We start from the raw sequence: 23,626 nt of genomic DNA on the forward strand, positions 1-23,626 counted from the left end.
AACATGTGGACAACACGAATTGGGTGACGTGGAGCGCATGTGGCCGCTTGACTTCACACATGAGACAACTTGTCTCTGATACTATGAAGAAAGTTGAGGTTTCACCATAAAACCAATTGGCAATATAAGAAGTAACTCAACCTCTTTTAAGCCCATATAAGGTCCATCCTCCCACCAATGTGAGACTCATTCTCAATAATGTGTCATTTACAAATCTCTCTTACATACCTTTGTAATGTTCATATAATGCATTAATAATCTATCCTAACTTTTTGTGATCTATTCCTTACTGACTTGTCCTCAATACTTTGAGGCATAAAGATTATTCACCAAAACATAGCCTAAATAAATATGAGTTATCCACTATACCCATACATATAAAATAGGTGAAAATCAAAAGGGCTAAATTGGGGCTCGTGTTCGGATTTTGAAATGTATACATTTACCCTATGTTTGAATGCGATAATTTTAAAGTACCAGAAAATTTTAGACCCAATATTTTTTTGATTTAAGAATTAGTTTGGCTTAAGAAGTTTGACTGCCTGGTTAGACAACACTAGAGTTGAAGAATTAGTTTGGCTTGAAGTCTCAATTGCCTGGTTAGACAACGAGTTTCTCAAGTTCGATTGATTAACTATACTAAGTTTCTCTCAACGAAGAGTCTTTGATCGAAAGAGGTCATTTCATCAGCCTTCTTAGCGAAGTGGAGTGTTTTATGATTAGATATTCTCAATTCACATTTAAAGTTTGGCATTCAGACGGCCGACCATTTTTACAATAAAGACACTCATTTCCTTTGAGTATCTTTATCACTGTAGTTTGATACCAGTTTGGCGGACTTATATTCTCACCAATATAGTTGAGGCTGCCAAATTCGGTGCAAAATATCAAGAAATTCATAGAATTTGCACAAACATTGTCTTTAGGATAAAAATTCTCAAGATATTAAATATGAAATAATATCTTAAGATGATGAAGTAATTATCTCTAATTGATTTAAATTGGGATTACTTACTTGATTGGAGTCAATCTTCAATTGGGGAATGTATTAAAGATAGGATTTGGGTAATTAATCCTTATCTTTAATGATTTGACTTTTCCTTGTCAAGGGCAAGTTAGTTGTGGGCAGTTGTATTTAGCTGCTAAGACCTTTAGAGTTGTGAGTTGTGCGTGAGAGTATCTAAGGAGCATGCCCATTTAATAAGGGCAATCTTGGCTTTCTTGAGCAAAAGTCCACGTGTCGCCTCTAGAATCTTTGGGATTATTTTAGGCTCCACAAATGTCCTCACACCTGCTGGTCTACACGTAGAAAAGAGCAGTAGATGTAAAAATCTAAAGTTGTATGAGCTTGTAGAGTTGTTTTGTCAATTTGAACTTGATCTCCTTCCTTGATTTGGAGATAAACTTCTTGTAGGAAAAGGAAACCAATTGCCCCCAATACCTATTTAATTTTGCCTGAAGCAAGGGATTAAATAAATTTGGAGAACAATCATCATTCCATCAAGGAAGAGAGAAGCCAGAGGAAAAAATTTTCCCCCTCCCCTAGCTTTTGTCCTCTCTTGCCCTTGCAAAGAGTCATCTCTCGTTGTTGTTCTTCTCATCCGTGCAGCACCAAGGTAAGAAAATTTTGAATTTTCTTCTTCTTGATTTTTTTTGGAGTCATGGGACTTGAAAAATTGGCTCGGCAAGGGCCGAGGAGGAGTGGTAGGGATGCCGCAGGCTGTTGTGCTACGGTGGTGGGGCGACAGAGTTTGGCTGGTGTCGTCATATGGGCCAAGTGCTTGGTTCGGCTCGAGTCTAGGTGATAGACGCGTTAGGCGTGGGGAGGCCAGTTTGGGCCAGGCCCCTATGGCTGCTGGGTATGGGCCTATGCAAGCGAGAGAAGAGAGAGCGGGAGAGACCGACATGGGCCGGCTTTTGTGTCCTAGTGGTCTGGGCCAAGAGGCCTGGGCTTTGCTAAAATGTGCTGGGTGCGAATGAAAAGAGGGGAAGAATACGCGAGCCTCCTTTTGTGCTGGGCTGAGCGGCGTGGGCCTCATGCATGAGTGACCAAGGGCCTTTGGGCCATGCTGCGAGAGAGAGGGGGAGAGAGAGAGAGAGAAAGAGAGAAAGAGAGAGAGAAAGAGAGATAGAGAGAGAGAGCCTGGTCTAGGCCATGAAGGCTGGCTTGCTGCTGGGCTTCTGCAGTTGGGCCTATGCTGAATGAAAGAGAGAATGAGAGCGAGCTGGGCTGTGGGGCCTGGTGCTAGGGCGCTGGGCTCTGCGGTCCTTTTTATTATTATTATTATTATTATTATTATTATTATTACTATTATTTTGTTTCTCTTCTCGCGAGCTACCTTCTAAATATTTTTCTTCGTACTTTTTTACAGAGATCTTGAGATGTCTTCATCTGATCTCAAAAGTGACGAATATCCTCCACCTTTGTACTGTCAAGGTGCTTATTCCAACAAGGTGGGCTACTTCAAGGCTGCACATGTAAAGATCAATTTCGATGAGATGTTTCGGGATTTTCTTGAGATGTACAAGCATGCGATTTTGTCAAGTGTTCGCGTCAAGCAAGTGAAAGACGATAACGGCCATGAACCGTGCGACGAGGGTGCCACTACTAGGAAGTGGGCTATCAAATTCCATCCATATTACTTCGTGTTAGGATTTACTTGTCTCATGCCGCGTCTTTTTCAGGAGCTAATCTACTCCATGAAATGCGCCTCTGCTCGGTGCTTCCTGAATGCAATTCGTGCAATTGTGAGGTTTTCAAACTTGAGCAGGTTTTTTTATCTTAGCTTGACCATAAATGAGTTATGGTACTTCTTTGAAAACGGCCACAAAGAAGGTGTGGGGCAACTGAGGTCTTGCCATAGGCCGCTTGATGCTTCCTGCAAAGGTGATCATGAGTGGGCGAGAGATACCTTGGAGGTAAGTAAAGAGTGAGAGTTTGACTCCTCTCTTAAGCGTATTTCGACTATCTTTATCAGTGGTAAGTGAACTGCTTCATTCCTGGATTGCTTGAATTTTTTGTTGAGCTACTCCATGACTTCAGTTTACTGATCGTCATTCTTACTTTGTGTAGATTCAAAATTTGGCTCAACTCCAAGAACTTTGGCGGATATGAAGAAAGTGCACATCACCTTAGACATTCCTGCTAAGTATTGTGAGTGTCGCTGGTTGTTTAGCCCTTTTTGTCGGGAGAAATAAAGGCTGCCTCCGAAGGAAAAGATAAAACAGATAAAGGACGAGGCGCTTACTCGTCTAATCGTTGCTATATAGCCTACTGCCAATGAGAGTGAAAAAAAGATATCTTCTTCACTTGCTTGTGAACCTTTGGCCGAGAATAAGCCAATGACTTTTTCTATTGCTCGCAGGGGCTTGTTAGCTGCTGAGAAGCTTGTCATCAATCTGACTTCTCCCAAAGGGATGAAAAAGACCATTAAGTCTGACCCTGTGAAACCTATTGCTCCGAAGGTAGCCGCGACCATTGTTGAGATGATTTCCCAAATGAAAGGTTCAATTGTGCCCCTAGTGTCCAGGTTTGTGTCGAAGCACACGTCGAGAGTTAAGTTCAGTTCGGCATCTAAGAGGCTCGCTGCTATGAAGAGCGGGAAGATGGATTATACTGCTAAGGTGGCGCCTGGGTCTACTCCTCATTCCATTGTGACTGATTCGTCTGCTGAGAAAATGAAGTCTGCTCGCACGGGCAGTTGTGAGGGATCCACCGAGTCTAAAACTGGGGAGTTTCCCAAGGTTTGTGCGCTGTTAAAGGCTGACTTGCTTGAGGATATTGATGCATGTGCAGGTTCATTGACAGTGTTGGGAAAGTTATCGTCCGCTCAAACTCTTTTTCGAAGCGTCTTGCCTACTCGAGGAGGTCCTTCCTGATCGCTACAATGTATACAACTTTAATCATGGCAGGTGAGTTTATACGCATTGATTAGGATGCTGTTAAGTGTGCTAGGGATGTCAAAGTGGCATTGCCATCTTAACTTCGCTCAGCTGCTGAAAAGATCGAGAAGCTCGAATCTGAGCTTGCAGTTTTGAAGGGGTCTAATGTCTCTGCCTTCACTTGTATGCAACTGAAGACCATTCATCAAGAGGTCGTCCATTTGAAGGCTAAGCTTAGTGTGACTTCGGGATGTTGGAAGCTGCAGAAAAAGAAGTCAGTTGTGTTGCACTAGTGGTCAAAGACCTTGAACGTGTTTATTCGGAGCTATGATCTTCTTGTTTCACCAAGGACGAAGAGTTTCTCTTCATGCATGCTGAAATATCTCATCTCAAGGATGTTGCCAGTATGCTTGAGTCCAAGAAAGTGGATTTGAAAGGTGCACTGTCTACTAGCGAGAACCTGAAAAAGGAACTGGGTAAGCTGCTGGATGCTCACACTAGGCTTGTAAGGAGAATATGCAGGTGAAGAATGTAAAGGTTGGTCACGAAGTTGCGCTTGCTTCTTGTCATGCTGATTTCTACAAGCTTGGTTATGTAGACCATCTTCAGGGCAGGCCATCAGATTATGAGTTTTCCGAGAAGGACTTCGAGACTTTCTCTAGTTGATCTACTTGACTTCTTATTTGAGGCTGCATTTGGTGGAGTAGTTGAGGGTCGGGCAATCCAGGTAGGGGTGGCTGAGGATGAGCTGATGGAAGCTTTGGCTACTGAGAGTGGTGTGGCTGTTGAATGCATGGCAGTCAAGGGACCATTGGTTGCACAAGCTGCTGATGAATAGTCTTTTTGCTTAGACTTAGGAATTTTCTTCTTTTCCTTTTCGTTCTGCTTTATTTGAACTTTGTTGGCCTTCGAGCCGATTTCAATTCGCTAGAAATTTAATAAATAGCTTTCCTTGCTTTGCTTTATCCTTCTATTTCGCCATGCAAAACTATATCGTATGACGAGTGGCTAGGTGAGTTGCTTCAATGAAGCAGTCGATTCCGCATCATCACTTAGGTTTTAATTTTGGCTTCGGGGCTTAAGGAGCTTTACTTGCAAGAGGAAAAAATGCAAAAGATTTCTAACTTATAGAGCCCGCAGCTGAACTCGTTGCCTCCGTAAGAAGCAGGCGAATTCGCGTAGCTGCTATAGTTGCAAATCTCAGCTTCAACGGCTTCACAAGCCGTAGCCCTCTCATGGCGTATTGCAAAACTTTTAATTTATAGAACATGTGGCCAGATACATGTTTTTCGTAGAAAGCAGATAAGTCTGCGTAGCTACTATAATTGTTTATTTTAGCTTTAACGGCTGCACGAGCTTTAGCCCTTCTGGGGCGTGTCGCAAAATTTTTAACTTATAGAGCCGGTGTCCGGACATGTGTTTCTCGTAGAAAGTAGAGGAAATCCACGTAGCTGCTATAGTCGTGAATCTTGGCTTTAGTGGCTACACGAGTTTTGGCCCTCTTGGAGCGTGTGGTGAAATTTTTAACTTATAAAGATGGCGGCTGGACACGCTCTTATCATAGAAAGTAGAGGAAATCCACATAGCTATTATAGTCGTACATTTCAGCTTTAGCTTTTACAAAACTTAAATTGTAGACCGTCGGCCGGAAGTGCTGCAGGTGTAAGTCTCAGCTTATAGATTGCCTTAGACTGCCAGCCATTGGGTCATCGGTCGAACATTTTACTTACAAAAGTAGACGACTCGCGTAACCACTTTAGGCGTCATCCCTAGCTCTCAGAGGCGTTTTAGGCTTGAGGTGTAGGTGAAATCGAGCCTCAGTGGCCATATGCTTCCGAGGGCAGCAATTGTAAGTTGCACGCAACTCAATACGGATCCCTAGGGCAGCAATTGTAACTTGATTCCGCAGGTCGCTTAACTAGTATTGCAACACTTTAGAGCCAAGCTACGTTCATGATGACCTTTTCGCGATATTCCTCTACCAAATCTATATTTATGACCATCTCATTCTTGTTCTTCTTGAAATTTGGCAGTACAGTGATGATGTTTGGCACCATAACGTTAGGAGGAATGATCGCCTCAGAGCCATACACCAGGGAGAATAGAGTTTCACCAGTTGCTCGTCTCTTGGTGGTGCGATATACCCATAGAACACTAGGGAACTCCTCTGGCCACTTACCCTTCTTGTTTGAGAATGACTTCTTGAGGCAGTCTAGGATGGTCTTATTGGACGCCTCGGCCTGCCCATTACCTTGCGGATATTGGGGCGTGGACATATGCTGCTTGATGCCATATTTTTTGAAGAACCTCGCCAAGTCTTTGCCCACAAACTGCTAAACAATGTATGTGACGATAGAGTAAGGGATGCTGAAGCGGCATATGATGTTCTTCCATATGAAGTGCTCTATGTCCGTTTAGGTAGTTGTAGTCATGGGTTCGGCTTCGACCTATTTTGTGAAGTAGTCGGTCACTACAATCATCAAGCCTCTGCCCCCATTGGCAGGCAACATTGGTCCCACTAGGTTAATCGCCCATTGCATGAATGGCCAAAGGCTTCTCTACAGGTGGAGTTCACTGGCATGTAGTGCAGGCACGAGCTTGAAGCGTTGGCAGCTGTCGCACATTTGTACATACTCATTGCGTCTTGATGTATGGTTGGCCAATAGTAGCCTGTGTTAAGAGCTTTTTACGCCAGGAAACGGCCTCCAGAGTGGTTTCCACAGACACCTTCATTGATTGAGCTAAGAATCTTCACGTAGTCGGGAGACGATAGGTAGTGGAGATTTGGTCCTAAGAATGATCTACGAACGAACAAGCCATTCCACATATAGTAGCGTGCTGCCTTTATCTAGAGTTTCCTAGACTCCAGTCTGTCTGCGAAAAGCGTTTCGTTAACTATGTAGTCAATGATAGGATCTTACCAACTCGGAGTTATGTTGATTTGCACTATCTCGACTGCTGGTCCCTCATCTATGCTCGGCTTTTCCAAGTACTCAACTGGGATGAAGCGCCTAAGCTGATGGTCTAAGGCAAAGCCCAGGCCTGCTAGTGCATCTGTGTGGGCTTTTTCTGCCTGTGGAACCTGAGTGAGTGTGTATGCTTGGAATGTCGCTAGCTATTATCATACCTTCTCGAGGTATCGAGCCATCCTTGGATGCTTTGTTGAGTACTCCCTAAGGTTTGGTTAGTGATTAGCTGGGAATCAAAATAAATCACGAGCTTCTTCATCTCCAGGTCATTATCTAATTGGAGACCTGCTAGTAGGGCTTTATACTCTGCTTCGTTGTTTGACGCCATGAAGCTTTGAGTGATCGCCTGTTCGAGTATCGAGCCTTCTAAGTAGTGAGAACTTAGCCTGCTCCCGATCCTTGGTAGTTGAATGATCTGTCGATGTGCAAGCGCCATAAATCTCCTACAAGTGGGGCTTGTGTAGCTACGGTGTTCTCGGCTGCCTCTTAAGTTGTTGTGCTTGTCAGAATGTTCGCCAGTTTTCGCTCCTTTAATGTCGGGCATTTGGATTGTACGAAATATCACGTCATGAAGATGACTGCGTACGTCTAAAAGTACGACTTAACCTTCCGGGTTGTAACAACTAGCGCCAAAATCAAAGTTTTGATTTTCAAGTATTTGGTTTTCGCATCAATAAGAGTTTTTAAACTGTGGAATACAGGTAGTCGAGCCTCTAGCTCTTCTCGTATGAGGGTAGAGTTTATTGTTGCTTCAGATTGCCATATGGATGCATAAATCCTCCACTGCTTCTTGCTTGGATAGCAGGAGAAGTGATGTTAGGTACTTCTTTAAGTCCTATAATGTTTTCTCACGCTTTGTCTTTCCATTTGTCTCGATATGCGTCCTGATTGCCTTGAAAAAAGTTTGCATCCATCAGTAGATCGCGAGAGGAATCGGCTGAGTGCAGCTACTCGTCAGGTTAGACCTTAGATCTTCTTCAAAGTGGTGAGGGACTTCATATCCAGGATTACAGATCTTCTTTGGATATGCATTCAGCATGGTCTGACCGCTGTTTAGGGTCAAGGAAGATGTGTTCGACGTCTTCTTCGGGTTTCCATCCTGATTCATCTGCTAGGGCATTGTCGACCTTGAAGTCATTTTTTTGACCCGCCTATTGTGATTGCTATTTAGTGGATGTACAATCGTCTTTCTGCACTTCAGCTGCTACTATTGGGGCAAAAGACTTTTTCTTCGTCTCATTGACAACTTGTACAGTGCATCGCCGAGACATGGCCTATTCATCATTGATCTCTCCGACTGCTTATCACGAGATGCGAAATCAAATCTTTTGATACTCGATTAAGGTCATAACTTCAACCTCCACTTGCCAAAGTCGACCCAATATCCCGTTATGGGGAGATTGGTCGTTGACGATCACGAAGGTCTGCGATGAGACAATTGAAGGGCTGGTTACGTTGAGCGTGATTGTGCCAATGACAGTTGAGGTATGTCCATTGAATCTGGTCAAGACCTCTGTCTTGCGTTTGATCGCCCTTTCTAGGCCTATCTTCTGGATAACTAACAGTTGTAAGATAATGACTTTGCTGCCGTTGTCCACCATATTTTATCAATGATGGCGTGGGCCAGTTAAGCAGAAATCACCAAGGCGTCACCGTGGGGAAAGTTTATTCCCTCTAAAGGTGGGCGCAAGTGCGGTTTTAAGTGAAACCAAAACCAAAACCATAAGTTTTTGCAGTTTGGTTCGATGCGGTTTTGAGGCTAAAACTGAAATGAAACCAAACCATTTGGTTCGGTTCGGTTTGGTTTTAAACGGTTTTGGTTCAGTTTCATTGTTTGAAAAAGCTATTATGGTTACCTAGTTGTATTTCATTTCATCCAATTCAATAAAAAAGGTTTGGTGTTTCAAAAAGCTATTATAGTTACCTAATGCATTATGACATTACGAAAAATAAATTGTTCATCCAATTCAATAAAAAAGTTTTGGTGTTTCAACTTACTTTGCGACTTGTAAAAAAGACCGGCACCAAAAATCACCAAGTGAAAGTAATTGTAATTTACCACTAACCTCATTGTCCGGTTGAATAAGCAGCTCGCCGATGAACTGGTAGACCGATCCAACTCGAAAGCTAAGCTCCCGAAGGTGCTTAGTGTCAATTTTTAATCTCTCACTTTCATCGACAATTGTGGCAATGGCTGTCTCTACAGAATAATCTTTTAACTTATGAACGAAGCAAAGGATACTAATTCATAAGCTGTGTAATGATATCGAAGAATAAATATAAGAAATGCACTCAGTTTATATTGTCTACTTCATGCACATCATGCTACCAATATGCCATGTTCGTCATCCTTAATAAACCAACCAGAGATGCCACATTCGCCTCAAGAATATCTTCTTGGACAGTTGTGCATCCTTGCCAACACACTACCATCTTGATGGTCATCTAACTATATCAAAATCATACCATAATTGTTCCGAGCAATGTTGTCACAGACTCACAGCACCGAAAATGTTAAAACTATGTATCTACATACTCCGTATGATATACTCCACCTCTATTCATCTTTCTTTTCTTCCCCAAGGAGAAGAACTCCCCTGTAACGGGGTGTATATCCTCATGTTCATCTAGCTTTCATCACGTGGCATAATGCATTGAGAGCTATAATAACATGGGAATATGGACCGCGTAAGAGGCAAGTTTTCCTCGTCTGCAAGACCAAAAGAACCAGCGTTAGCTATAAATTACTTGTACCCTATTAAGCCACTATAAGTAGAGTTATGAGATTTATGATATCAAATAATTGAGTCTACACGTTTTGAACCTACCAATCTTAAAACTATGAAAATTTCGGAACTGGAAGTCTGAATAAAACTCAAGGATTTAATTTGTTACAAATGATTGGAAAGCAAATAAAAGAGGAACATAATCAATATTATGATGTGGTTGAGTCCATACTAAATGTATGGACTCAATGAAATAACCAATTAGAATTTAACATTTAATAAAGTCAAGCGGTTTCAGTTTCAGTGCGGTTTTCAAATGACAAAACCGAAACCAAACTGTTTCCTACGTTGCGGTTCGGTTTCAAAACTGAAACCGTTTCAAAACCGTAAAACCATATCGTTCGGTGCGGTTTGATTTGGCTCGTGTTTCAGTTTTGATTTTCGGTTCCAAATGCCTACCCCTAACTCCCTCAACGTCCTGCTCGGTGAAGCCGGCGATTGGTCCAAGTACAACATATATGGCTTGAACTTGAAAAACCGATCTCTTATGTTGGATGTTCCTTTTCTTAGAGCTATTAGTGGCCCCCAGATGCTAGGATTCGGTAAAGATGTCTGGCCCATCTTGGAAATGTCTCCCCTCATGTGTTACGACATCTTGAACCACGGCTTGTCCTTGAGGTCGCGAAAGATCTGGTTGATCGGGATCAAGAACTTGGTGTACGTCTTAGGTGTTATGCCTCATTTCGTCGGGGATCGATCGCTGCATCTACTTCCTAGTCTGTCCTTGTTATTGAGCGGTTTATCACCGACCTTCTTTTGAGTTGGCTTTGCGTCTTTGCGGGGCTGCTCAGGCGACTTCTAAGAGCGCTTGGCCTCATCCTAAAGGGTGTGATTTTCTGCCAAAGCATAAGAGTCTGCCAAGGTCAAGTTTTCGCCCATGATCAATTCTTCGAAAAGTAGGTGATCAGCTGGGAGCTCTTTTCGGAAGGCTGAGCATGTAATGCTGTCATCGCATCAGAAGATCTTCGCCTTCTCCGCCTAGAACCTCTTGACGTATGTGCGGAGTAACTCATTCGGGTCATTCTTCATGTTAAAGAGGTGGTCAAACTTCTTTATGATCGAGCAGTATGATGAATATTCCGTAGTGAAAACCAAGGAAAGTTCGCTAAAGTTCCAGATTGAACGTGGTGGAAAGGTGTGGAACTAGTCTTATGCTTCACCTTGGAGTGTCGTGGCAAAGATTTTGCACATAAGAATGTCAATGTTGCAGGAAAGGGTCAAAGTGCTTTAGTAGTGCATCAAGTGTCTGTCTGGATCTTCATCTTCTTTAAACAAGGTGAAGTGCGGTAGGTTGAACTTCCGCAGTGGCTCCATTTACTCGATCTCTTCCGTAAACGGTGACCTGCTCATGTTGGCCATGTCTCTACGAAGAGTATCATCCGTAGTACCAATGCACTTAAATTCGCGCAGTTGCTCTGCTACGAGCCTTTATACTTCCTCTTGGATTTGTGCCTAATAGAGTAGTGGAGCCTTCAGCTACCCCCAATTCTGACCTGCTGGTCCATGTTGTTCTTCGGCATGTCATGCTCGTTTGTGTTGCGGTCGCGGTGCACGTGGTTTGTTCTGCCCTGCTTGCCATCGCACTTGGCAGAGGCTGCTAGAGGAACTTTAGTTGAACTGCTCTCGTGCTCTCCTTGGTCCGTCATATGCCTGGGTACTCTGATGCCTCTCAAGAATATCTTCTTATGAGCCTAGTCTCGTGTGGACCCTTATCTTGGAACGTCTTGAGTGCTCGTCGGAATGTGGACCCAACCTCGAATACACATTGACTCGTTAGCCGAGTCAGGAATGAACTCTTCGTTGCGCATCTAGGCGGGAGAAGACGTTTTCCCGAGGGCCCAAGCGAGAGTGCACTTTACCCGAATGCATGATTCGTGACAGGTTGAGCGGTTATTTGCCGAAACGTCGCTGGAATGTGTCACGTTATTCTGCCCTTGTCCTACTTCGAGACATCTCATATGGGGCTCACTGCATTTAGATGCGCTCAAAGAGCTGGTTCACCAAGGTAGTTTGCTACGCGAGGGCGCTTGTTAAATTGGTGACCTACTAGGGCAGGTGGTGCTCGCAATTTGGATTGGAAAAATCTGGATAATGGGTGTCTCCATGTATGGTGGAAGTGTTGTGGACTGCAGGTACAAAGCTTGAGCCCGGAGTAGGCATTCTTAGAGAAAAGTGAGGTGAAAATAACCCTGGATCGATCGTGAGACCGATGGTCAAAATCTGGATCGCTGGAGGTCGCCTCGAGTTGGATTGGGTCGCGGGCCAGGTCGCTGAAGCGAGCCAACCCGCTGAAGCGAGCCAACCCGGCTGAATGGCTGGGCCATGCGTGTGGGCACGCTAGGCTCACACGTGTAGCAGCTGGCCTTGGGTGTGCACAGGATTGGGCCTTCCTGGCCATTGGGCTACCTCGTTGTGGCCTGCTGGCGAGTGGCTTGGGCTTAGGCCCATTGAGCTGCCTGGCTGGCAATAACTAGGCTTGCTGCTGCAATGGGCTGGGCCTCCTGCCCTAGGCCTGCTGTGGCAGCTGCCAAGTTCTGGGTCGCCTACCCGTGGGCCAAGGAGTGGACCTAGGCCTCCCGCCCAGGGTTTTGAGGGCTAGGGTGTTGTGAGGGCAGCAATGCAAATACTTGGGTCGTGGCCTTATGGCCTTGCAAGGTCACGACAACGGTGGTGGTGTGGTTCCGCTGCGGTGGGGCTTCTCCTGCTGTTGCGTTGTGCCTTGAGGATCACCGTCGTGGGGTTATGTCCTCATCTCCACTCTCCAGTCCAAATCCTTGTACGTACGGGGTTCCATTCATCGTTGTTTCTGAATTTCCTCCCATTGTATCCTTTCTTTAGGGACTGGTCAAGAAACCTTTTCTAGGAAAAATTAATTGATACGACGTGTGAGAAATTCAACGTAACAGAAAATTCAAGAAACAAATGCAAGAGGCTTCTTTGAGTATTTGAATCAGCTTTTAATGAAAGCACCAATTTGTCGATGCAAATTTCCACTGTCTTCAGTCTTGACGAAAATGTACTTGCAAAGCAATCAACACCTTTGATCAAAGACCTAAGCCTCACACGCCCATGAGGTGGGGGGGTTATGCCAATAGATCTTCAATGCCTAAGTTAGTTTCTCTGAGGAGAATACGTGTTAGGGCTTTTTTGGGGTAGCAAAAGCTTCTGAAATTTGGTAGAATATGGGATATATATAAGGGAGAGGGCCGGCCATAATGTTAGGGTTTTACCCTATGCATGGCAGCATCCTATTGGAGATAATGGAGTAAGTATCCCTAATTGATTTAAATTTGGATTACTTACTTGATTGAAGTCAATCTTCAATTGAGGAATGTATTAAAGATAGGATTTGGGTAATTAATCATTATCTTTAATGCTTTAACTTTTCCTTGCCAATAGTCCATTTAATGAGAGCAATCTTGTCTTTCTTAAACAAAAATTCACGTGTCGTCTCTAGAATTTTTAAAATTATTTCAGCCCCATACTCATATTATAGGATGTGAGACGGTGGCATTGCAGAAAGGATTGATACCTTTCGTATGTCTTGTCAAATATTGATCTTTCTAGAGGCCCAACCGGAAAGAAAAGTGAGAATAGGTCTAATGTTTCATTTATGTCACTATTTACATAGGACTTTTCTCTAATTGTACTATATTTGAGGTTGAGCTGCAATTTGCAAAGGAGGCCACAATGTTGACCTGTTTTTTTTGTCAATCTCTGAGTTGAGTTGCAGAGTTCCACACGTTATTGTTATTCTATTTGAATTTTGTGTATTAGAAATTCAAAAGTCATAAGGGAGGGTCAATAGTCCTATTTTCCAAACCATCCACAGGTCAAAAGTCCACCCTCGGACCAATTCCACGCACACCATTTATTCTCTAGAAACTTCACTTTCATGACATAAGAGTACACCATTAAATGATTTTTTTTGTATCAATAAAATAAAACATATGAAAGATTTTTCTTAGAATAAAGAATGATATACTACTACAAGTTAGTATATAAATTGTGAGATATTTATGTTAAAAATTAACTATTTACTAAAAAAACTATTCTCAACTTATAGATAATTGTACCATTACATGTGTTTCACGCACAACAAAAATACCTCCAAAATTTAAAATAAAATTACACATATTTTTGTTTTAATTAACACGAGATTGCCAATTTGGCGTTGTACCGCGTGGTTTAAGTCCTCCACTCTCATGCGCACTAGTTGCATAATTCAAACTTTAACGACCCATCTCTCCCACGGTCCCACCCATTAATTAATGCTATAATGCTAGTTGCTTGCTCCATTCCCACTATAAATATCCAACTCCACCTTCTTCTTCATCACTCAATCACAGCTTCAGAAATCAATCAAATGGCGGCCAGAAGCATAATATTAACCCTTTTTATTGTAGCCACGGGAGTCCTGTCCGGCTATGCAGACGCTCAGAACTGTGGCTGTGCCGCAGACCAGTGCTGTAGCCAATACGGCTACTGTGGCACAGACGATGCCTACTGCGGCACAGGCTGCAAGTCAGGGCCTTGCAAGACGCCGGCTCAAACACCGAGTACCAGCGATGTGGTGGTGGCGGATATTGTAACGCCCGAATTCTTCAACGGGATAATTGATCAGGCGGACGCAAGTTGTGCCGGCAAGAACTTTTACTCCCGAGCTACCTTCCTTGAAGCTCTCAATTCCTATACTCAGTTCGGTAGGATTGGTTCCATTGACGACTCTAAGCGCGAGATTGCTGCTTTCTTTGCCCATGTCACCCACGAGACTGGACGTAAGTTATATTTCCCCCCCCACTTTATTGTTTACACGTGCAAACCTACATATGTATGCTTATCAGCCGAACTCTTATATATATTTCATGCATGAAAGTAGATCTAACCACTCTAAAAGACATAATTAGCGGTAGCAATATGATTAATAAAGATCATCATTGCCAAAAATCGTCCAGATCGGAAAGTTGGAGGCTAGTTGATCTGTGTAAGAAGATTTAAAAATAAACGGTTGAATCATGAAAAAATAATGTAGAGTGGGTTTAAACGCGCGATTAACGTAGCAACTTAACTGGTTATCGCTTGAAGGCTCGTGATATATATAATAATACAGTTTATTAGCTATTTTTATACATGCACCCAGAAAGAAAAGCTGGCAGATAATTGAACTCAATAATCAATGCTAAGTAATACTCGATGATGTATGATTGTGCAGATTTTTGCTACATAGAAGAGATAGATGGAGCCTCAAAAGACTACTGTGATGAGACCAACACACAATATCCATGCAACCCAAACAAAGGGTACTATGGGCGTGGACCTATCCAACTATCATGGAACTTCAACTACGGTCCGGCCGGAGAGAGCATTGGGTTTGATGGACTAAACTCTCCTGAAACCGTGGCCAACGACCCTGTCATTGCTTTCAAAACGGCGCTGTGGTACTGGATGAACAACGTTAGGCCGGTCATCGGTGAAGGTTTCGGTGCAACCATTCGAGCCATCAATGGTGCGCTTGAATGCGATGGTGGAAATCCTGCTACAGTTCAGAGACGTGTTGAGTATTACACAGAATATTGTAACCAACTTGGTGTTGCTCCTGGTGACAATCTCACCTGCTAGTTACTATATACTAGCTTAACTAGGATCCTAGGATCATTTTTCTCCTTTCATTCTTGTTTTCCTTTTGTCAAATAAAAATTTATGGACGACGTGAATAAATGAAAAACAGGATTATAATTTATAGATGAGCACTCATTTGAATTTATTTGTTTTTTATGCAAAGACCACTAATTAACGAACAAAAATTACCTTTCTTGAGACGGGCTGGACCGGTTAACCAAATGTGCCTTGCACTGATGCACTTGATGAGCACAACCAAAGAGCTTTGCTCTCCTAAGAAACAAAAGATACTCATGAACGGTGGAGATTTAATTAATTAAATAAGATTTGGTTAAATTTCAACAGCTCATTTGTGAAAATAATGTGCAAGGGAGAATCATGCCACAACCAAATGGGGGTAATAATATACATGCTAAAAACAAAAAACAAAAATCCTTGCATGTTAATGCTGGTGGGTTAGTGAATGCCCACAATGATACTGAAAACCATGATAGATTTTTCAATGCTCACACAGATTGGATTTTCAACATTGGCAGATTAATGAAAACATTGGCAGTGTTGAGATGTGGACTTTGGAAATGAAAGAGATCGTTTTTCAAAAGATGTATTGTAAATTTCAAACTGTAATAATACGGAGTTGCTCTATGAATAGCGCGCTCCGACTGCTGTTAAATGACAGAGAGATATATTGTGAAGAAATGAAAGATTAATACTTCAGTATCTATTCCTCCCTCTTTTATTTGTCATCCACTTGTGCTATAGTTTCAGTGTGATATTTTACACCTGCTTCGCTTCTGTCACTAGTAAAGGTTATCTCTCTAACTTTTACATATTTATAACACGTTATCAAAACGAGTTTCTAAACACCTAACCATTTCTCATTTCTCTTCGCTGAACGAAAGAAAGAAAAAAAAATGTTTCCTTTAAGGATTTTACTATTCATCTTCTTCATCTGCCTCAACTACACGATATACTCTCGCAACGAACTGTTTGCTTCATGCCTGCTTTTAGTTCTCAACCTAACAGTTACATACATCTTTGATTTCTTGTTTGGTGTAGATCTTGATTACTAGCCCAGTATTTATTTATGTTGATTTTACTGCAATCCAAGATGGTGCGGTACAATCACTCATCTTGAACTGCAAATTTAATCTTACTGCAATCCAAGATGGTGCGATATCATCGCCTATCTTGGACTACAGATCTAATTTTACTGCAAATTTTAGGTGGAGTGGTATAATCGCCCACCCTACCCTGCATATTTAAATTTGCCTGCTATTTAATTTCATTGCAATTTTAGGTGGTGCGATATAATCGCCCACCTTGCTATGCGTATTTAAATTTTCCTGCTACTAGAGTGGTGCGGAATAATCGCCCATCCTATGTTATATTATTTCAATGAGAATGGTGTGGTACAATCGCCTTCCTCATTCATCTTGAAAATCTCGAGCCTAAAGTTTCGAATGCTTATCATTTTGGCCTGAAGATCAAAATGAAAAACTTGTAAGAACCAGAAGTTCTAACACTACATAACTCCAGAATACATATTATTGCAAGTTCTTACACATCTCATTTTTCTTTCAGAAAAGAGAATGACGAACTTGGCAAAGCTTGATTTTGCTGCCCTGGACATCACATGGAATAATTACCTTACCTGGGTACTGGATACCAAGATCCATCTAGAAGCAGGGAATCTTGGAGATACCATTAAGAAAAAAAATAGCTCATCCTCTTAAGATCGGGCGAAGACCATGATCTTTATTCATCGTCATCTTGATGAAGGACTAAAGAGTGAATACCTAATGGTTGAAGATCCGTTGGCTCTCTGGAAGGCATTAAGAAACAGATACAATCACCAGAGAACGGTGATTCTTCCTAGGGCTCGCTATGAGTGGACTCACCTAAGGATCCAAGATTTCAAGTCAGTGGCTGAGTATAATTCTGCGTTGTTCAGAATTACCTCTCAGATGAAGCTCTATGGGGATACTATTACTGAGGAAGATATCCTGGAAAAGACTTTCAGCACATTTCATGCCTCTAACGTGCTCCTGCAGCAGCAGTATAGAGCGCAAGGCTTCACTGAATACAACCAGCTGATATCTGTGATTTTGGTAGCTGAACAAAACAATGAGCTCCTGATGAAAAATCATCAGTCCTAACTTACTGGATCTGCACCATTCCTAGAAGTGAATGATGCTTCCCTCGAAGTGAACACCACATCCTCTGGTGGCGATAATCATAAATGAGGACGTGGCCACAAGCGAGGTTGGTGGAACAGGAAAGGCAAGAACCATGGTGGTCAATCTCATAACCAGGTTCCAAGGCAAAATTCAGGCCCAAGCTTCAAAAATATGAATCGCCACAAAGGCAAAGCTCACATAAACAATGCTCCCAGAAATTCTGAAAGAGCTTGCCATAGGTATGGTGGTCATGGGCATTATGCGCATACCTGTTGTACCCCAAAACATCTGGTGGATCTATATCAAGCCTCCTTCAAGGAGAAAGGTGTCGAGACTAATTTTCTCGATCAGGCTAAACCAATAGATATACCTGATCCAGTGTGTGACTTATCAAGGCAGTTGAACGCAACTCACCTAGATGTTTCGAACTTCATTATGGAAAGGGGGAATGAAGTGTATCGGTTCGACTAAATCATTTATGTTTGATATACTTTTATTATTCTGAACTTGTAGTTTAAAACTAGCATTTTGATTCAATAAAAGTGGCATTCAAATTTCATGTTATAAGTTGCTTTTAACCATGATCCCCTTTTACTCAGAAAGCATGGATAAAAACTATGGTTATTCTCAAAACATGAGAAATGGCAGAGATATTTGTCTTGTAGACAGCGCAACCACACATACAATACTTCGTGATCGAAAGTATTTCTTAAGCTTGATGCTTACAAAAGTAAGGGTAACAACAATATCAGGCAAATCATATGTAATTGAAGGCTCAGGGAAAGCCCAGATTATGTTACCAAATGGAACAATATTGTCCATACAAAATGCGTTGTATGCTACTTGATCTACTCGAAATCTGTTGAGTTTCAAAGGCATACGTTTAAATGGATACCACATTGAAACTAAAAGTGCAAAAAATGTGGAGTATCTATGCATTACCTCCAATGATACCCAAAAGCGTATATTGGAGAAGTTGCGTGGTTTGTTGAGTGGATTGTATTATACATACATAAGAATTATATACTGTCATGAACCAGAAGTTCATTGATTCAAAAGTTTACATGCTTTGGCATGACCGTCTGGGTCATCCAGGATCCACCATGATGCGTATGATCATTACCAACTCCAATGGACATCTATTATTGAGCAGACATATTGCTATCACAAATGATAACCCTTGCAAAGCTTGTTCTCAAGGGAAGTTGGTAATCAGACCTTCACAACTAAAGGTTGATGCTGAATCCCCGTCATTTTTGCAAAGAATTCAAGGGGATATTTGTGGACCTATTCAACCATCTTGTGGACCATTTCGATATTTTATGGTTTTGGTTGATGCATCTACCAGATGGTCAAATGTTTGTCTCTTGTCTACTTGAAATGTAGCTTTTGCGAAACTTCTTGATGAGATAATTAAGTTATGAGCACAGTTTCCAGATTACCCCATTAAGTCAATCCAACTTGATAATGATGGTGAATTTACGTCTCAAACCTTTGATGATTACTGCATGACATTGGGCATTGATGTTGAACACCATGTTCCGCATGTCCATACTTAAAATGGTTTAGCAGAAGCATTGATCAAGCGGCTTCAATTAATAGCTCGCACTCTACTCATGAAAACAAAATTGCCAGTTTCTACATGGAGAAATGCCATCTTACATGCTGCATCATTAGTTTGATTGAGACCTATAGCCAACCACCAATACTCCTCAGTACAACTCGTGTTTGGGCATCAGCCAAACATTTCACATTTACAAGTTTTTGGTTGTGCTGTTTATGTGCCTACTGCACCCTCGCAATGCACTAAAATAGGACCTCAGCGTAGACTGGGAATTTATGTGGGTTTTGATTCACCATCTATCATCAGATATTTGGAACCCTTGATAGGTGATATGTTTATAGCTCATTTTGCTAATTGTCACTTTGATGAGACAGTCTTCCCATCATTAGAGGGAGAAAAGATCGTTCCAGAAGAACGGAAAGAGCTAACATGTGTTGTTCCCACGTTATCTCATTTTGATCCACGTAGCACTCAATGTGAAAATGAAGGGAAAATGATTGTTCATCTTCAAAGCATTGTCAATCAAATGCCAGATGCATTTAATTATGCTATAAAAGTGACAAAATAACATATACCAGCTGAAAATGCACATGCAAGGATTGATGTCCCTGTTGGACAAAATAAAGCGGCAGATAATGATTTATCTGGAGCACGCCTGAAGCGTGGTAGACCCCCAGGTTCAAAAGATTCAGCCCCTCGAAAGAGAAAGACAAGTGCACAGCTGAATCCAAATGAAATCATTCAAGAAGAGAAGATGAATGACAAATCTACAATTCATGATTCTGGACTTCCAAAAAAAGAAAATGTCCTTGATGAGACACATGTCCATGAAGAGACAGCAATACATGAGAGCAAATAAATCTCCATAAATTATGCATGTACAAATGAATTGTGGGATCGGAATGAAATAATCATCGACGATATGTTCGCATTCGCAGTAGCCACTGAAATCATATTAAGTGATGATATTGAGCCATGCTCTGTTGATGAATGTAAACAGAGAGAAGATTGACCTAAGTGGAAAGATGCAATCCAGACATAATTAAATTCCTTGGAAAGGCGAAATGTTTTTAGACCAGTAGTCCAAACCCCGCCTGGTGTAAACCTTGTGGGTTACAAATAGGTATTTACAAGGAAACGCAATGAGAAAAACGAGATTGCAAGATATAAAACACGTTTCAAAAGTTAGTGCAAAGTATCGGATTACGTTGACTTACCAAACAGCTAAATTTGGAGAATGCGGAATCAAGGGGAGATATATATCAGGGGGAGCATCCATGATACATGCATGTTGTACTCTTTTTCCTTCGACTAGGATTTTTCCCCTATCAAGGTTTTAACGAGGCAACATATACATACTTAACACTATATCAATAATCCAGGTAAAGTTGTACTTTTTTCCTTTGCTATGGTTTTGTCCCACTAGGTTTTTCCAAGCAAGGTTTTAATAAGGCAACTGATGTTGATATGTGGGCATCCAAGGGAGAGTGTAGAAAATGCTGGTGGGATAGTGAATGCCCACAATGATATTGAAAACCTTGGTAGATTTTTCAATGCCCACACAGATTGGATTTTCTACATTCGCATATTAATGAAAACATTGGCAGTGTTAAGATGTGGACTTTGGAAATGAAAGAGATCGTTTTTCAAAAGATATATTGTAAATTTCAAACTGTAATAATACGGAGTTACTCTATAAATAGAGCGCTCCGACTGATGTTAAATGAAAGAGAGATATACTGAGAAGAAAGGAAAGATTAATACTTCAGTATCTATTCCTCCCTCTTTTATTTGTCATCCTCTTGTGCTATAGTTTCAGTGTGATATTTTACACCTACTTCGCTCCTATCACTAGTAAAGGTTATCTCTCTAACTTTTACATATTTATAACAAATTTTTTATTTTTGCACAAGAAACTCCAACATCTAAGGCTTTTAATGTGTTCTTTCAAGATGAAAAACATTACCCTTATGTTTTGGGTGAGGGATTTCCAAGTTTCAGGGACCAAGGCCAAGTTAATGAGGAATGAATCACAAAATATGTTGAGGGATTATAAAATGCATCAGATGAGGATTATAAAGGCACGTGGGAGGAGTTTTCAAGTCCCTACTTGAAATGTGTCGTTTTCAAATCTTTCTTACATACCTTTGTGATCTATTCCTTTACTAGACATGAAAATTATTCACCAAAACATAGCCTTAATAAAAATGAGTTATCCACTATACCCATACATATAAAATAAAAAAGGGCCAAACTGGCGCTCTTGTGTTAGGATTCTGAAATGTACACATTTACCTTGTGTTTGCATGAGAGAATTTTAAAGTACCGGAAAACTTTAGACCCAATTGATAAAAGGCAACAATTTCAATTAACAATTCAAACATTAGAACGCTACTACTGAAACACTACAAAATGGACCAGAAAGATACTAAATAAGGAACTTTCAAATGACACATTTCTAACTCTAAGTGCCAATTCAAAGTTCTCATAATGTACAAGGGATAATTGATAAGGGATGAAATTAATTAACGAGGTCCAAGCTAATGAGTTGGTAATAAAAGATAAAGGACCATGCATTTGTGATAATTATTTTGTTTCATTCAATGTTGATTCTATGTCATTAGATGTTAATTGAATGAGTAATGCTAGGGTGACCATATTGGTAACTACGTGATGTGGCATGCGATACATATAACCAACATCCAATGAGCTAAACTCATTAAATGACATGAGATGGAACACCAACGTGGTTCAAAAATGTAATCTCTTTAGCATTTTTCCTAATTGAATATGTCATGAATTAGATACAAATATACATGTGGTAAGCGTAGCATTATTTTAAATTGTAACCTCATAAGAGTCAAATACAAGAGAGATACCACAATGAAGCAGAATGCGTCTAACCTGAATATTCAAAACGAGAAGATAATTCAAGGAAGATAAGTGAAATTTCAATTCAATTTAATAGTGAAGTCATCATCTTCTCTTGAAACCATACTTTTTGCGTTCATAGAATAGATCTGTTTTGGCACTTCCTAGATTGACAATTTTGGGACAGCCATCTCGATCTTTCTCCAGCTGAGTACACTCTTTGCAGTAATAAGCATCAGAAATTCCAAGCCCTCCACACACAACACACCGTCCTTGGAACGATCCGTAGTTGCACTCATCCCACACCCGAACAAGTGTGCATGGACGAACCAAAGAATCACAGATCACACACTTGCCATCACACTTCTCACACAACCTTCCAATGGCAATTCCCGGTTGCTTCCGGCACATAATTAGGTCAGGATGATGCTTCGCCATGTTCCTGTGGTTATTTGTGCAACAATATATGTGCTAACTGATGCTAGTCCCTTGCAATATATATTGGCAAAGTGAGGACTACAACAGTCACAAATAGGAAGGAAGATTTTGGGGCTTACTTGCTGATCAAGGAAAACCACTTTCAGAAGTCAATTTCAGCTGAAAAGTAAGAAAACTGGTTTTCGTGGGGAACAAGCTGGGGACAAAGAAAATGGAAAGTGAGGGTTTATCTTAATTAACTAAAGTACTAGTGTCCAAAAATGATGTTCACGAGATTAATTAATTAAATAAGAGTATGAAGGGCAATGTGATGACGGGCTGGGGAATATGCGGATGGTCTGACTTCGAGTCTGTTAGTGTGTAAATTGTGATCTGATGTGGCAGTTGCATTTCCAGCTCATATTGCTAGTTTGTTTAGCTAAATTGGTTGTATGCTTATTTGTTTAAGTCTCAAAGGTGTTAGTGTAACTTGATTTCAATGAGAGTTTTGATGAAGATGGAGCTGTACAGAAAACACACGATGAACAAAGGTTGGAGAAAGCGAACGGTTTCTTGTTCTTCTCTCTGCAGAAAGCTTTACAGAGGAATATTGCTACTCATTTTAGAAAATGAGCACTCACATGCTTTACATTAACTGAAGGTCCTTAACTTGGGACCACATAAACTACTACATTTCATCCTAGACACACATCTCTCTAATTTCATGGATCTACCAACACATGGCACTCATGGCCTTTTTACAAAACTAGACATTTACACTTTGCCTCATCCTGCACAAGTGGATTCACCAATTTAAACAAAACTTATTCTAAAACATTTCAGCTCAAATACTTATAGTTCAACACTCCCCTTTAAGTTTTGAGCTGATTTCACACCAAGCATATCTCGAAGATAGTTGAATCGATCCTTAGACAAAGCCTTAGTAAATATGTCTGCCACCTGCTCATTTGTTGGACAGTACACCAAATCGATTATCCCTTCCTGGAGTGCATTCTTGATAAAATGATACCTTCTGTCAATGTGCTTGGTTTTCTGATGGAAAACAGGATTTTTAGTAATTGCAATTGCTGCTGTATTATGACAGTGTACTGGAGTCGCTTCAGTTTGCATCTCACCAAAATCTTCAAGAACAAATCTAAGCCAAATGGCTTGAGCAGTTGCTTCAGAGGCACTGATGTACTCTGCTTCTGCGGTAGAGAGTGCTACACAATTATGCTTCACTGAGGCCCATGAGAACACTCCACTGCCAAAGGAAAATGCATAACCAGAAGTACTCTTGCTATCATCAACAGATCCTCCCCAATCACTATCACAGAA

At 41.3% G+C, this 23,626-nt stretch overlaps 3 protein-coding genes across 3 annotated transcripts; 2 read left to right on the top strand and 1 right to left on the bottom strand.

The window, feature by feature from the left end:
* The first annotated feature begins 13,939 nt into the window (after positions 1–13,939).
* Positions 13,940–15,377, top strand: LOC103432770 (endochitinase EP3-like). Its single transcript, XM_008370975.4, has 2 exons — positions 13,940–14,415; positions 14,850–15,377. The coding sequence occupies exons 1-2, from the start codon at positions 14,004–14,006 to the stop codon at positions 15,254–15,256; spliced, it is 819 nt and encodes a 272-aa protein (XP_008369197.1). The 5' UTR covers positions 13,940–14,003; the 3' UTR covers positions 15,257–15,377.
* A 1,681-nt stretch (positions 15,378–17,058) lies between these two features.
* LOC139194948 (uncharacterized) lies at positions 17,059–17,415 on the top strand. The gene has a single exon (XM_070820109.1). The coding sequence runs from the start codon at positions 17,059–17,061 to the stop codon at positions 17,413–17,415; it is 357 nt and encodes a 118-aa protein (XP_070676210.1).
* Positions 17,416–21,817: 4,402 nt separating this feature from the next.
* Positions 21,818–22,322, bottom strand: LOC103432771 (PHD finger-like domain-containing protein 5A). The gene has a single exon (XM_008370976.4). It carries the CDS (start codon positions 22,307–22,309, stop codon positions 21,977–21,979), a length of 333 nt encoding a protein of 110 aa, XP_008369198.2. The 5' UTR covers positions 22,310–22,322; the 3' UTR covers positions 21,818–21,976.
* Positions 22,323–23,626: the final 1,304 nt, after the last annotated feature.

Source organism: Malus domestica, chromosome 04, assembly GCF_042453785.1.
Source record: "Malus domestica chromosome 04, GDT2T_hap1".
NCBI classification, from domain to species: Eukaryota; Viridiplantae; Streptophyta; class Magnoliopsida; order Rosales; family Rosaceae; genus Malus; species Malus domestica.